The 17,389-nt window shown below is 39.8% G+C and overlaps 1 protein-coding gene across 1 annotated transcript; it reads left to right on the forward strand.

Annotated features, from left to right (window-relative positions):
• Positions 1 to 2,605: 2,605 nt before the first annotated feature.
• LOC137914706 (lysyl oxidase homolog 1-like) lies at positions 2,606 to 16,685 on the forward strand. The gene is made up of 7 exons (XM_068758204.1): positions 2,606 to 3,674; positions 8,227 to 8,335; positions 9,495 to 9,632; positions 13,213 to 13,369; positions 13,527 to 13,622; positions 14,076 to 14,191; positions 15,814 to 16,685. Exons 1-7 carry the CDS (start codon positions 2,606 to 2,608, stop codon positions 15,818 to 15,820), a joined length of 1,692 nt encoding a protein of 563 aa, XP_068614305.1. The 3' UTR covers positions 15,821 to 16,685.
• The last annotated feature ends 704 nt before the right edge of the window (positions 16,686 to 17,389 follow it).

A 17,389-nucleotide genomic window follows, 5' to 3' on the forward strand; every position in this document is an offset into this window, starting at 1 on the left:
ATAATAGAATACTTTTTACTACATATATATATATATATATATATATATACATACACACACAGTAATACTTTAAATACTTTAACTTAAAATATTTGGCACATAAATTATAGATAGAAAATATAAATGTCTGCTGCAACAAGATTATTTCATGGAATGTTTTTTTTTATTATGTCTGAAATTGAACATTCAGGCTTGTTTGTCTCAAATTGTCTAATGTACTTTTAACATTAATGCAGAATTAATTTGATGAGCATGTGCACCCTAAGAACAGCAGTAAATACATTTTAACAATGTGTCTGGCACATCCTTCATCTACAAGATAGCTTCTTTTTAGAATGAGGTGGGATCTGACACGAATAATATATTGCAAAAATGCAACAATTGCAACATCTTGCAGCTTTGAAGTTAAAAGATTTGTCAAGATTTTCCCCATAGTTATGAGATAAATGATTGTGATCTGCTGTTGTCAGTCATCAATTTAGTATGAAATTTGTACTGCATGAAATCATTTTCCATGGAGAGCAAGTATCTATTTTGACAGGAGACGAAATGTGGTATCTTATTATGTGGGATAATGAATCGGGTTCCAAATCTTTCTATCTTTGGTCACTGTTTTCAAGAAAACACTTTTCCAGCCATGCTAGAACAGACTCACTGCAAAACTGTTGATTTTTCCTTGGCTTGACAGAAAATTTAAAGTTTCAATCTTAGCATCACTCAAAATACTTATTTCAGTAGAATTACAGACTGAATATTAGTGATAGGTTTACTGAAATCATACAAGAGTAGCCATAGCTCTGATTCCGTGCAGATAAAGGTCTCAGTGTGATGCTTATTCTCTAAGCTTTCCTTCTGTGCTACATAGTCACTCAGATCAATGTGTTCTTTCACCAAACTTCACAGCGTACATGGTGTTTTGAGGGGAAAGGAGACATACCGGTACACACACACACAGCAGTCACACAAAAACTACCAACTGTGCTTCACAATTTAGACTAATCTCTGTGGAATGTCGCAGTGAGAGGATTACGACTCATTCTGAGACTCAGTGTTGCTTGTGCCTCTTTAAAGCTGCAATTTATGTTTCTGAGAAAAATCCTCTGAGATCAATCTGTAATTAAGACCCAGAAAAACCCTCAAGCTGAATACAACCAAAAAAACAATCTGAGGGGCATGTTAAACATTTGCCAGAAATGAAAACAAGAATGATCGCAAATGCAGAATCCTGGCTCTAGAAAGTCATAAACAAAGTGGCAGAGTAAGCTCAGACAAATCGGACATTGTCCTCACACAGGGAATTTATCCATATTGGTTTACTGATTTGCAGGATATTTATTTTGTAAATAGGACAAATTCATATAATAATTTTATATAACTCGTGAACTTTTCCTATGTGACAGTTTTTTATAAACTGAGTACCGGAAGGTAAAATAACACTACTTGGTCCTGTCGTAAGAGTGACGATGAATGAATAGTGACCACTTCACTGCCCTCCATGACATGTGAGGTACATTGTTACCATTTCTGATGCAACCATTTTGGAGGTAAATTGCACTTTGATAACAAGAGGGAAATCTGATTCAGTCGACATTTGCCCCCCTCAAGGCATGCAGTCGCCACGCTGTTTCAGATCCCACATCGATGTGTCTCTCAGAACATTTGTGTAAATTAGAGTCTGATAGTGCAGAAGTGCTTTGATCCTATTAGATAATGTTGTACATTACAAGGCAGAAAATGCCCAATATTTCCTTTATTTTGCGCTCAGCATCTGAAATGACTGACAAAAATGTCTATTGTATTCATCCGAAGGGTTTTGGTTCATTATAAATCAGGATTCAGTTTAAAATATCTGCTATTTATTGTATAGACTACATCATTGGTTCCTCAGGGCAGTACATCTCTGGTATAGCAATTAAACGATTCCCAATCTGAAATCTTATTTTTTGAAAACAACATGCCTGTGGGGGAAAAAAAAGTCAAAAAGTCACAGTCAATGCTTGTATAAGATGCAAAACGGATTCAGGCCGTTAAAAGTGAGATGTGTTGCATGTCTGAATGCCTTTGCACATGGTAATGTTGATTCTGGACGCCTCACGGAGCCCCAGCTAATGCAGGCCAGGAAACCTCACTAGCACTAGGGCCATGTGGGACCTCTCCTTAAAAAAAGTTTGAGATTTTCTTCACAGCCCATTCTAAGCAATCAGGCAAATAGAAGTTTGCAGTCGCTCAGTGAACATGCACTTCTTTCCAAAAGACAGACAGCAATGATCAGTCTACTGACAGGTGAGTCAGAAAGCAGACACAGTCAGGATATATTCTCATAGCACTAACAGATGGTACTTCTGTGGCTCTTTTAAACCAACATTGTTCTGGGTGACAACTCCTGAAGGCACATTCACTCTCTGCTGCTGAGAGGGAATACCTGCAGATGCATTCGACTAAAGGTTTACATTTCAAACCTGCATCTCAACAACCGCACCAAATCTTCTCCTGCCAGAGGATACACAAGTTTTACTGACAGAGCTTTGGGTGGTTTGAGCTTCAGCTTCTGGTGGACTGGAAGAGTTTTTCCTGCATGGTGAGCTGTGGTGCCCTCGGAGCCAGTATGTTGCCTATAGTTGTGGCATGTTTGGTATTCATTCTGTTCAGTTTTGGACAGGCTCAGGTTAGCACACAGTCTCAGAGGCAGAGCCAAAGTCAAACCCAGGAGCAGGATAACTCTGCCACCCCTTGGAGGCAGGTTATTCAATGGGAGAACAATGGACAGATGTTTAGTTTGCTTAACAGTGGAGCTGAATATGTGCCTGTTGGGGTGGGGACCCAGGGCAGAGGTCCCAGGGTGGTTGTTGCAGATGCTAGTCCACGCTCTCCACGTAGACCTCATGGAGGAAACGTCCGCCGACAGGCTCCATCAAGAGGATCTTCTGACACTGTCCGTGGACAGGCAAGGCATCCTTTTGGTTTTGGGCAGGTGCCTGACAACTGGAGGCATAGCACAGGCAGTACAGGTGTGAACCCGTTCCAAGGATCCTCCGGCACGCACTTCAGACAATCCACAGGTTCTTCATCATCATCATCATCCTTTCCCTCATCTCCATATAATATGCCATCCCAGTCACAGTATCCACTTCCTCAGCAGCCAGCATTCCAACCCCTACCTTGGGACTCTAGTTTTGTTGAAGGCCCAGTGATGAGCTATGAACCACCTTTTCAGCCTGTCGTTGGTGGAGGATATGGTGTTGGACGGGGGTATGCAGGAGGAGGGTACGGAGGTGGAGTGGCCCCAGTGCTCCCAGGTGCACCCTCTGACTACACTGAGGATGGCTATCGTTACTACCAGCCTTATGGCTATGGGCCCAATCCTGCGGTGCCTGCACGTTCTGCTCAGCCACCATTTACAGATGGCCTAGACCACAGGTACACCCATAGTATCTTTAATGAAGATTCCACACCTGCCGTCCATGATGCTAACCAAGCCGGCCCCATGATAGCGGACAGGACAGGCCCAGCTGGTCAACCTCCAGTCAGGAGCCCTCAATATGAACAGTTTCCACCTTTTGGAAGACCCCAGCCTCCTTTCCTACAGCCGATTCCTCCAGGCAGACGCTCTCCAAATTCTGCCCTTGATAACCCTGGCACGAGTGTTGGGAGCGTGTACCAACCACAACAGAGAGGTAGAGTAAACCTTTCGGTTGACTTTTTCAAATGAAACATTTGTTTGGCTAATTTCCCATTTCATTTAAGCACATTTTAATTGCTGCAGGTGAAGCTGTGACGCATGGGTGGAAGTAATATATTTAACTTTTTTGAGAGAAAACATCGAACTAGTTCACTTGTGGCCATTCAGCCAAGATATTTCTCCCTCTGAGGCAGAAAACAAAAACAAATTCTGTTGCTGCTCAGCATAATAATTTAATGCAAAATCCAGTAGCGGAAAGAACTCACCACCTTCTCAAATACACAATTATGTTTTTCCCATATGATATTTTCATGTTTTTAAGATATCTGAAGCAATCCAAATGAAACAGATGCTCAAAATTCAACCCTTTTTCCACTATAGTCTGTACACAATGTTCACAGACTTGTCTTTATCACTTGGGCTCTTAATGAAAACAGGGTTTGAGCAATCCCTGCCAAGGTACCGAGAGTGCATACAAGAACCTTTTTGTTCTCTGTGTGGCGGGTTCTATGGTACTCAAGGTGTGTGTGTGTGTGTGTGTAGTTTTATAATGATTATGGTGATCTCACTGGGCTGGTGACAGGGGTGTTCATGGCTGCCTCCCTGCCTTGAGGACAAGCGAGAGGAAACAAGGGTGGGGGGATACAGCACTTTACTGCACTATGTGAGGGGGAAGGAGGAAGGGAGAACATGGAAAGTCCCTGTAACACATGGCGTCTATTGCCTCACATACATGAAATCAAAGAAGTGTTTAGTTCAGAGGAAGGACTGAGGACTGTAAAATGTGCATCAAGATGATTTAGAATGTTGTCGAGTTGCTGGTTTTCTTTCTTTTTTTGCTTTTTGTTACTTTTGAGGGAAATGTACTAATTCAAGCAACATGTTGAGTTATTTTTATGCTCTGACTGCCAGATGCTGCGTCTGGTCTGAACAGAGCAATGATTAAAAACTGCCATCATTCCCAGCATCTTGATATTGCCCATTTACCATTTGTTTTACTCACAGATCTGTCTTACTGCGTAGCCGTCTCTAGAGGGCTTTACGGCCTACAGCCATTGTCCATTCAGCGATCTAAAGCCAATGCACCACAAAATTGCAAAAGTGTGTGCAGATACCATAGCAATAAGTATTCATTAACATTCAAACATTGGGAGCTGCTTAAAGTTCTTTATTAGACTGCTTTATTGACACAGAATTCAGCTGTGGCTGTATTTTGATAACTTTGTGAAATGTTTATTTCATATTCAAGTGCGCAATATGAACTTGAATACCTTATCGGTCCAGACAAGCAAGCTCGGCACCATGTTTCATGCTTTGCGAAAGTGAAGACGAGAGACAGAGCATTCTGATTGGATACTGCTGCCGCCGAATGGTTTGCCATGCTTTATTTCTCTAAACGGAGGGGGAAGGATATCCGGTTTTACAAAAACCCGGCTGTGTGTGTACATGGCCTGAGATAGAGCAGAGTATTTAAAGGCTCTGGGTTGATGTGGGATGAGGATCAGGTGTGTCTCATTTGAGCTGCGGCCGCACTGCAATCAGGGAAACAGCTTGGATTGCATTCATCATCTGGACCGCTTAGTCCTTTACTGGTCCGCGGGACATGCAACATGCAAATTTTGGATATTTTCCTGGTGTGGAAAAGACTGCTTAATCATAAAAGCTAAATTATATTTCATGCAACTTAATATAAAGCATATGATTTTCAACAGAAGCATCCGTGACACTGAGGTGTTGCAAGCTAATATCAGACATGAACATTTTAGAGACGGTAAAAGTCCTCATCATTATACAAAACGAACATCAATGACGTATTTCCTTCTAGCCTTCTATGTGGATTATCACTGTTCAGTGAAGGGCGTTGACATAAAGTCTTCTTGTTGACATGTTCTGTCTGATGGATTAAATGCACCCACCGAGAAACAACAAATGTAGTTACAGATGTCTGCCAGTGAGTTTTGGACAAATGGAAAGTTTCAGTGGTTTTTGTAAATAATGAATCATAGTAAAGGAGTAAAGTCAGAATCCTAATTAGACCCTTACAGGTGGATAAATATAACATCAGACTGCAGCGCATTGTACGTGCTGCGGAGAAGGCGATCGGCTGCAAGCTGCCATCGCTCCAGGACCTGTATGTCTCCAGGACTCGGAGGCGTGCAGGTCGGATTACAGCCGACCCTTCTCACCCTGGACACAGATTCTTTGACCCTCTCCCCTCAGGCAGGAGGCTACGGTCAATCCGGACCAGAACCTCCCGCCACAAGAACAGCTTCTTCCCCTCGGCTATGAGACATGAACAATCATTAATTCTTTCTCTTGAACATTCATAACTGATAACTTGCACTGTTCTGTTTGCATCGCGTGATTACACTAGTTTTAATGCTGCTAATACATATCAGTGTATCCACTCCTGATGCCGCTGTTTTGTGATGTGTCTGTACTTGTATGTTTTTTGTATTTAGTCATTACTGTTACATGTAGCGCGACTTCACCGAGAAAAAATCCTATTCTGTGAAGCCTCACCGACAATGGCAATAAACTACTTCTGATTCTGATTCTGATTCATCACTGCGAGGTGGTTCTGTGGAGCCGCAGTTGTTTCATTCATCAGCTTTACCTTGATATCTATTAATGAAACTCTACAACGACGGGTTTAGTGCAAATGTCCACATTGTGAAAAATACTATTTTGTTTTTCATAAGCAATTGTAAATCAATTGTTTGATTACAATGGAATTCGATAATTTAATAACCAAGCATAGAACATATGAGGAAATGTTAATGGGGGTAATCCTATATGTCATCAATAAATACTTGTTATTTTTTTTATAAAATGTAATATCATTTCAGGTGATTCAATTTGCCATTCATTTGCAGTCAATATAGAGAGAATATAGCAAGAGCTGCATTAAGTAGTATATAATGCTGGGCAAAATTCAGTTTCTTTCCTGTGCCCCACTTAGAGTGCAATGTGTGGCTTTGTCACATGCTGTCGAGAGATGATCAGCTTTGGCTTCTCAAAACACTTCATCCCCTTGAAAGAGGCCCAATTTCACATTTCAAAAGATTACGGGACTGAAAACAAAGCCTTCATGGGTCGAAGATTAAAAAAAAAGGGTTGAGAGTGCTGTTGGAAAACCTTGGTGATTCACATTGGTCTTATAGTGTTTATTTGGTCTGGCACAAGAAGCATCCCCCCTGTCCTATAGGTCAAATTTACACAAGACCTGCAAAGGCAAATCCCTCATTTAAAGTTGCAACTGGAGGGAAGGACTAACCTGCGTGTTACATGACGAACAAATATAAAATCGGAACTTCCTGTTTTCATGAATATAGCATCACCATAGCACTTTATGTAGGTCTAAAATGAAATAGTATCAATGCATTATTTCATGAAGCATTCATGGTTTAAGCTCACAGCGGCAGGAATTGTACACGATCTTATGATTCTTGAATGCTTCCAGGCTGACGTCAGAGGAGATTGACTTTCAATTGTTTGAACAAGCTCACATTAAAGCATGGCCAGCCTTTTGGAGCTAAACAGAAAGGGGCGATAAGCTACACCAGAGGGTTTTGCTGGCCTGAATGTCATTGGGAACAGACATTCACTCTGACAAATCCGGCCTGCTTTCTTTCCTACTTGTTCTTCAGGTTTTCTGACAGACTTGGTCAGTGGCCCATTTTAAAACAACACTGCTATGAGATCAGTGTTGTTTTACCCTAGCATGCACATTCTCCCCCTGTGTCTTGTCAGGTTTTTTGCTGTCTCTGTGCAGTTTATGTCTTCTTACATCTCTTCATCTCATTGAATGTAAAACATGAAAGACACAGTCTGCATCACAACAAGCAATCTGATACTGTAGCTACAATATTTCCATGTTTAGATTAATTCTCGAGAGACATACGACTCGTCATCTCAAGATTACCATATTATCATTAGTGTGATTGTGTATAGGACCCAAATGCAACCATGTTCTCTCAGCCCAAACTCACCCCCATCTGGCCCATGGAGCACAAGTCTCTCATGACAAAATCATGATAGCAATCTGGAATGCACAGTAATGAGTGGCCACTGGCTCTGACACTGGCTGACTCAGTCTTCAACTGTGGGCTGTGCTGCTACATTTGTGCCCATCATATCCCTATTAGCATTGCTATAAATACCAAGTAAACAATAAGAAACTGATGACAGGCATTTTAAACATTTTTCTGTTTCTGTGATGTTCACTGGAAATGCTGCAACATGTTAGGATGAAATCCTAATAAATGATCTAATTTTAATTTAATATTTAATTTGAGTTTTTACCCACATCTGCATTTATTGTGCATTTTCAGATCCTAGTTTTTGCACTCTTTTTCCTGTACTGGTCTCTGCTGCTATGGTTATTTTTATAGTGTGCTTTTACTAGACTTTAATAGTATACTTAATTGTCACCTCATGTAGGACACTCAGAGAAACTGGGGGGGGTTCTGTGAGGGTGCGAGGTCTTGTTGTTTAAAGTGGGTAAATGGCAATACTGTATAGCCTGAGCAGTGTGTTTGTTTCAGGTTTGCCAGATCTTGTTCCTGATCCCAACTATGTCCAAGCTTCCACCTATATCCAGAGAGCCCACATGTATTCCCTCCGCTGTGCTGCTGAAGAGAAATGTCTGTCAAGGTGAACCCAGTTTTAAACTGTCTATAATGTCTTGTCTGTTCAGTTTGCCTTACCATATCAAAAACTATTGTTATGGTATTCATTTTCATGTTTGCTTTTTTTTTTTCAGGTCAGAAATAGATTACATTTTAAAAGACTTTGCAATATTGCAATATCCTAAAATGTAGCTTTTTAGCTCAGGAGTAATCACAGTCCAAAATTGGGGAATATGTAAATTTGGGAAAAAAAGGTAATTGTCTTAATGTAGTCCTCTGACTGGTTGGTGTGTTGTTGTACCTGCCCTCTGACTTCCTGCGGCTGCTCCTCACAAACTTGTAATTTATTTGCAAAAACACAAGCATAACATGTAGAGTTTGGACTAATGACACATCTTCCTGTTGGTCTGGAAGGCATACTTGATGTTTTCTTGAACGTAATTGGAAACATGGTGGATCTTCATTACGAAACTTCCTCTCTCCCTCTGTGCGTGCTGAAGCACATTGTTATTTCCAGATTGAACTCTCTTCGCTCTCTGGGGTAAAAGTATCAGTGTTTTAATACTATTAAAGTTTTATACATCACCAGCAAAACAGTTCAAAGATTAACTGATGGCTCAGATTGGCAGCCTCGCGCCTGTCATCTTACCGAGTATGGAGTGAATGAATAATGCACATACAATGTAAAGCATCTTTGAGTATCTAGAAAAGCGCTATATAAAACCAATGCATGATTATTATTATTATTATTATTAAAATTCTTTAAGCTATACAAACAAAATTTGAAAGAAAGAATGTTAAAAGTTGCCCCCCCCTCCCCTTCCAGTACAGCCGAAGTAAATCTAAATCCTGATTAACATTGGGGATCATTAGTTTCATTCTCTGTATTGGTGGATAGCATCCGCTATCAATTCAAGTCAATTCAAGGTTGTGGCTCTTTTTTCCACACAAACATTGTTTGACACAATGTTCTCTCACTCTGCATTAGAACTGTGTTCGGAGGGATGACTGTAATCTGATGAATTAATTTTTTAGTAGATAAGCTCTTTCCTCCGAGCCTTTCCAGTCCTGCTCTTTTTTCATTCCTTGTCTTGGTTATGAGAAACAGACATGCCGACACAGATTTCGCAGCTGCTTGAGCAGCCTTACTGTATTTGCACTTAATGTATGTGTCCATCATTCAGTACCGCCTATGGCCCCGAGACCACCGACTACGATGTAAGAGTCCTGCTTAGATTCCCACAGAGAGTGAAGAACAAGGGGACTGCTGACTTCATGCCCAACAGGCCACGCCATACCTGGGAGTGGCACAGCTGCCATCAGTAAGTACTTAGTGTACAAATATTTGATCAAATCAGCCTTGTTTGCTCTTCTGTCTTAACAAGGAAAGTAGGCAGCAAACATTTGTATGAATATGAACTATGGATCTTTTTCACCTTTGAAGAGGGAACACTGCACACATATTCTGGAATATAAGAATAACTTTATTGACATTTCAAACTTTTTTCAATATTGTAAAATGTGCAGACTTGTTTTACGCTTCAAATGTCTAGCTTAAGTCAAAAAATAATTTATATATGAATGTCTTAATGTTATCTATAATTTATTGGATTTGCTGTATGAAATAGAATAATAGCCTAGTTGTGATGCCCTTTGAAAATGTGCTTCGGAACATTTGCTTGCATGAGGTTTGAATGTCCTTGGTTCAAACTAAATTGACGCAACAAAAGAACAGCAGCACTTGCCACAATTGTGAGTTGGGCTTATCATTTATCATTTTAGACGTAGTTGTGAACCTTGTTTTTAGAATTAGGATTTAATCTCCATTGGTCTGGTGACAACTTGCAAGACCTTGGTAATAGCATTTTGAAAACCTAACTTTATTGTGGCATCTCAGGTTGTAAAGTTCTTCCACTGAAATAAGCCCACACCAGCTCAGCAACAGCCGAATTATGACACCCGGTCTGCTCCTAAAAAGCAGAGTGGGTGTCATAATGCGCTGTAACAACTACACAGTCCCTCACACAGGCTTATTGCAACAAGAAGGAATGTTCCTGTTCTCTCAATTTCAACAAGTCCACCCATCAAGGCGAGTGCCAGGTTCTGCTTTTCTATCCTCAGCTTACAGGAATGTTGACTGGCTGTGAGGATATTGCTGCTATTGTTTGCTGTCTGACAACAGTCTGCTTTTACACATTGGTTCTCAGCAGGCTGGAAGCCAAATAAAACATTTGAATGGCCCTATGATCAGAAGGACAAATCAGTGAATGTTTTTTCTTGTTAATCGCTGACACCATATCACCACTGCTATTACAGTATGATGGGATGGGATACTGGGGCAAAGTATTTGCAATGGGAAAAAAAAGGTTTCTTCCAGGGAGAAAAGATGAAGCCCAGATTCCCACAATACATTTCCCTGCCCTACATTTCTATTGAAAAGGCTGTGTTGAAGTTTTGCTTTTCATTACATTCACCCCAATTTTTTTCACACAAGAGCTTTAAAATAGGGAGCGGCATTCTCTAGATAGAGGATCCTGAGCTGTGGAACTGTTGGAATTGTAATATGAGGAAATAAGTGGAATTGATTAAAAAAAAAAAAATTAGGGGGGTAGAACGTTTTGATATCTGGATAAAATTTTCCTTTTGAAACTGCTTTATTTACATCAAGCTCATGATAAGAGTTTATTCAATTACGTCATCAGTGCGGTCACAGGTCATGGCTGTTTGCAGGTTCTTCTCTTATGATCTTCTTGCACTTTGTTGAGGACAAATGTCGAGCACCTGCTAAATAGTTTTCTGTGTTTTACAACTCTGTGATCTGGGAAACAGTCTGTGGAAAATGCCTTATAACAATGAAGAAGGATTAGAACCTTTTACAGATTCTGTATATTTTCTGAATTTTACAAAGGTATTATTGTTAAATCCTCTGTGTCCCTCCAGTAATTCATTTTCTAAAGTTCACATTTCTAGTTCTGTGGATCCAAGAAGGTAGGCATTTCATCGACAACCAGCACCTTATGGTCATAACCCTCTTCTCTGCTTCCAACACGATTTCTTTCTATTACACACACACACACACACACACACACACACACATAAGGTAGATAATCATCTCCAGACTGCCACTGCTATAATGTCAGTTTCAGTACAAACTAAACGGTTTCTGGATCTGCCGCTTGCACTCTGAATACACAGTATTGACAAAATGCATGTGTCTGCATGCAGCCCAATGTATAATAGGTCTATATACACAGTCATGTACATTAAGAGATTTAGGAGTAGTTTGTACCAAGAATGTCCAGTCATAGATAATAACACAGGTTTTTTTTTGTTTTTTGTTTTTTTACCTGAGAGCAGTTTAACGTTTGATTATTTCACTTATGGAAATAATGACTATCACTTTCTCCATCAGTGAAAAGTACCCACTTTTACATCCAAGTCATCATTCAATCTTTAATGAATGTTCCAGTAAAAGCTGCTGCTATGTTGAAACACAGACCATGAAGTAAGGCAAAAGGGCAATATTTATTATACAGTCTGGGTTTGATTGACTGTAGTACTTACCTCGCCTGCTGCAACAACTAAAGTCAACACAACTTAAGCATGGCACAATGTAAGATTAATGATGGACATACACACTTTCAGTAAGTGCTAGAATGTGTGTATAAAGTATGTCAAGAATATGTCAAATAAACATGTTCATGTTTCTCAGATGCATAACTGCATCAAAAATAATGCTTGATAGATAATAGAAAATTATATTGTCATCATTCATTCATTCATTTTCTAACCGCTTATTCCGTTATCGGGTCACGGGCCAAGCTGGAGCCAATCCCAGCAGTCAATGGGCGAGAGGCAGGGGACACCCCGGACAAGCCCCCAGTTCATCGCAGGGCAACACAGAGACAGACAACCAGCCACACACACACTCACACCTACGGGCAATTTAGTGTCACCAACCAGCCTAGGCTGCATGTCTTTGGTGGTGGGAGGAAGCCGGAGAACCCGGAGAGAACCCACGCAGGCACGGGGAGAACATGCAAACTCCTCACAGAATGGCCACAAGCCGGAGACAAACCTGCGACCATCTTGCTGTGAGGCAACAGTGCCTACCACTGCGCCACCGAGCCGCCCCTATATTGTCATCATATTATGTATATATGTTTCTATTAATGTGTGGCACAACCGTCTGCACAATGCACTTGTAAAAAAAAAAGGAAACATCATCCTGATTACTGGGTTTTGCCATTTATGTGCATGCACTTCGCAGACCTTCATTTATCCGTCTGTAAAGTCAAAATGTGTTTTAATGAATGTCAGCATGATGTCTCAGGTTCCAGTTCCTGTCACAGACAGCAACATATCAGGGAAGCCACTCTCTTCCTGCTTTCAATCGGATCAGTATGATTACAGAGGAAGCCAGCTCAAACTTATATCTTGAAAATGTCTCATGGCAGACGACTGAAAGAGGCAGATTAGAACAGAATTTGGAGATGTTTCATCGTAAATTCTCTATTAGCCTAAATATTCCTTTGTTTATTTTTTAAATTTTACTTGGAGACCCATCACATACAATCACCTCTGATCAAGCAGACTGATGCAAGCTAATTAACAAAACTCACACATCATTAAGATGTTGTAGTAATACTTTATTCTTGCTATTTATGAGTATCCATTGTCCTTTGATACTTAATGATGTGTAATGTGCAATATCGCTTACAAAAATATTAACAGATGAGGTCAAGAGGTCTGAACAGACAGTCCGTATCTTTTTGTATAAGTTACATTTCAACAAATTACTTGATTCATTGGAACAGAATCTGCCACCCAATATCCTGATAATAGCCTGTGCTTAGATACTGGTTGGAGAACATGGATTAACAAAAGTTCTTCTTCTGACAGGCACTACCACAGCATGGATGAGTTCAGCCATTATGATTTATTGGAGGTCAGCACTGGCCGTAAAGTGGCAGAGGGACATAAGGCAAGCTTCTGTCTGGAGGACACCACCTGTGACTTTGGTCACCTCAAACGCTATGCCTGCACTGATCACACTCAGGTAAACCAATAAATTAAATAATAAAGTTTGGACGCGTACCTCCCACAAACTTAATTGGAGTCCTGGTTGCATTTTATTGATTTGTTTTTTACTTCAAATTGCCACTCCTTTGAACTCTTGTCTTGCAACTTTCTCTCTGTTCATTCTTCTTCATCAGGGTCTAAGCCCAGGCTGCTATGATACGTACAATGCTGATATTGACTGCCAGTGGATCGATATCACAGACATCCAGCCTGGCAACTACATATTAAAGGTAAGTGTAAAGTGACAGTAGATGAAACATGGCAAGATGGTTCCATGGAAGGGCCGAGACACTCCAGGTTTCCTTTCCAACCATCTCTCCAGCAGCTGATCTCACTAATGAGCGCCTTCTGTCAAATTGAAGGAGGTGTTGCTAATTAAAATCACTGGCTTTAGTAACTGGCTGGAAGGAAAACCTGCAGCCTCTCGGCTCTTTGTGGAACAGTTTGGGCACCCCTGATTAGATACCAGGGCTTCTATCACATAGCCTGTCACTGGTGTGTGTGCGCGTGCTAAGAGTCATATTTTAGGAGAATGACAACAAGAGCAATTGACTGTAAAATACATTTTTGAAAAGCAATTGGTTTCAGTGTTGTTTATCTAATTGTATGTACAGGCCCTTCAGCCATTTATTGGAATGCCATCATAATTATGAATTGTGTTCTTTATGTGTTTCAACTTTTAGCTCCAGGTTAATCCCAAATTCTTGGTGTTGGAATCAGATTTTACCAACAATGTGGTGAGGTGTAATATACATTACACAGGACGGTTTGTTACCACAACCAATTGCAAGATAGTACAGTAAGTAATTTCATACATTTCAAACTTTTACTGCAAGGCAGATGAGTTGCTGTAGTCGCTGCAATCATCTCGTCTGCAAGAAAATCTATGGTTGGATGGTGGCAATTTATTATTAATCATTGTGGAATTATCCTCCTGAGACCCAGCCCGCTGACATGCGTCCTCTGTAATGGATAAATGTCCACTACAGAGGACATGCTAGCAGGCTGGGTCTCAGGAGGATATGCCTATTTCTCACGTTGTTTTGAATTACTTGGATAATTTCATTTAGATATCTGATAATGAATGATGTTCTCATTCTCCACTAAATATTCATTTTAAAACACCACATCTTCAACCATTGAGACTCCTCTAAGTGTTTTTTTGTATTGTTGAATAGTCATATAGTCATGTAGCATTGCACTAAGAATTACTATTATGCAGTGTCTTCTTGAAAATACATTACATCAAGCACCATTCACATGAAAAGAGTATCATCACATTAAAGTGCTTAAGTCGGTCTCCTTCGGTTTCAGTGATAAAGGGAATCATTCAATGCATTTCCAGAGTTAATGAAAGCTGGTTTTAAGACCTAGATACTGATATGAATTAAATAATTGTGTTAGCATATGCCAAGAGCCTTTTTCATTATCAACGTCTGATATTTGAAGCTTCAATATTGCATAATAAATTCACACACACACTAATATAAGGGTTTATGTAACACTGTTTATTTAATTGATATGTTCTGCCCAGTGCGATATAATCGGTCAATGTCTAAATGCATAACTATTTAACTGTTTGACGATATAATCATCATCACATATAAATGGGATGAATTTAATTTGAAGGAAAATACCATCGATTGTTGCATCCCATAGGGACAGAGACAGGGAAGTCTTTAACAATGCTCCAACAAAAGAACACTTGCACTGAAGAGGGATGGGCTGGAACGTCCAGTAAGACAACCAAAAATCACAGCCAAAGACAGTTCTAAATAACGGGCTAGAAATATGAATACATATACAGTAGTCCAAAAAAACTCAAAATACTCAGCGAACAGGGAAAAAATATAAACTACAACTTGAAAATGGCAGAGGACGGAACAGCATCAAAAAGCGGGACACAATAGCGCAATACGAAGCAGGCACGGGAGACAACCAGGATAATCTCTGCTCAGGTGAGCAAATGATTTAAGTAGTTGGATGATGGGAAGATGGATAGCAGGTGTGTCTGCGCCGCTCTACCGACCTGCCACGCCCACTGCAGAGAGAGAGAGGAATGAGCGAACGGAAATACCAGGAACACAGATGATCAAAATAAACTTTGCGAAAAACCAAACCCTGACATCTGACACATCTTAAATGGTACAACTGGCATTGCAGTGAAATGTATATGAATTATATTCTATTGTAAAAAAAATATTCTGAAGGAGTTTCAGAAAAGATTCACTGTTCATGGTCTACCTTTCAGTTTCTGTTGTGAAATTATTCCATTATTCTACAATCTGTACAAATAATTTTGCAATTAATGTGGTCAAGGTAATTATGAACTTAATATCTGTAGTTTTATACCTTTTCATTTTTTATAAACAGTCTTCGGATACAGTTAACGACATGATTTGTTGTCTGTTTACTTCACAGGTCTTGATCAGGCATTAGGAGACTGCCATGCTTGAGTGACCCTGATTGCTATTCCATTGAAATGTGAATGGGATCTATTTGTTGTTTGTTTGTTTGTTTGTTGTTATTTTTGTGCTCTCTTGGTATGTTGGACTCATGGCGAATGAGGATTCCACCGGCAATATAAATCATTGCATGAATGATGATACCCAAGTGATGAATCAACAGTTATATTGTCCTGCCAAAGGCATTTCTCATGTTTAAACTCCACTCTGGTTTGGTTAATGTTAGGACAGATCATTGACTATCATAATAGTTAATGTATCTTTGAATTATATATAAAGTGTGAAATGGCACTGGTGTAATCAGAGTTTAGCTGCACTCCAACAAATAAAATTAGGGGACAAAGACTTGCACAAAATTGTGGACATTTGTGTGGTGTCTTTTTGTTCAGGAAAACAAGAACAGGAAGCTCACCTGGCAGAAAAAATGTGCTTTTTCAGAAAACAAGACTTGCAGTATGTAAGATGTGTGTTTACGCTTTCTTGAGGTCTCTTATTCAAATAACCAACACTGGACTGATGACACATCACCAATGTCACCTTTTGAAGAATGTTTATACCAATATTTCACTCATGCATGAATCCAGTGGTGATTATTTTAATGTAACTGATTATACTTTGCATATCCAGTTTGACTTGTTACTGTAATTTGTGAAATTTAGCAAACTTTTTTTTCTTGATAGTCTGAATTATTCAAAAAGTATGTGTTGATAGAAAAGAAAACACTATTTCTATAGACTTTGTATTGCAATCCAAAACTTCACAGAGCTATCACTGCCTGCCTCTCCAACTGAAATCCTAGGTAGAACTTGTTTGCGTCTGACACCATCATTGTCTGTAATATTCCAAGTAAAAAAAATATATCATTTAAGACTTCAGTGTTGATTTATTTAAAATAACTATTAGCTTACAGTTTATCAACAAAAATGTTTAATTAAAGAAATATCCTAAGTATTTTAACGTGTCTTTCAACACTTCTTACAGAGATTATTGTTGTCTCAATTTGCCATTGGTTTTTGTAGGCATCTCTGTTTCAGCAGCTGAACACTTGAAAATAAATAACTTGGTACTACAGTATCATGTATGTACAGTGCATAGAGTGAACACTGTACTGCAAAGGCCATATCAATGAGATACAGCAACATGACTATTTGCTCATATATGGGGAAGGCATTTAAAACAATAGGTTGACCGGTGGTCCATGCCACTAGCAATTAAATTATAGATTGTTTGTTTGTTTGTTTGTTTGTTTTCAAAAGGAAATTGGTAAAATTTGATTCATTAATTGGTAATCACAGAAAAAAAAGAAAAAAAAAAGAACCCGGCCAGAGCTTCCTGCTTCTCATAGCTCCACCCTCCTGCCACGCCCGTCATCAGCTCATCCACATCACCTGTGCCGCTCAGGACACCTGCTGCTCATCTCCTCATCAGCCACGCTGCATCTATATTCTGCTCAGTCCTCTGCCAGCTCGCCAGTGACCTGTTCCTACTCTCATACTCAGATTTTGCTTAATGTAGTACATACCCTGCTTGTT

The sequence above is a fragment of the Brachionichthys hirsutus genome, unplaced genomic scaffold (genome assembly GCF_040956055.1).
Source record: "Brachionichthys hirsutus isolate HB-005 unplaced genomic scaffold, CSIRO-AGI_Bhir_v1 contig_190, whole genome shotgun sequence".
Classification (NCBI taxonomy): Eukaryota; Metazoa; Chordata; class Actinopteri; order Lophiiformes; family Brachionichthyidae; genus Brachionichthys; species Brachionichthys hirsutus.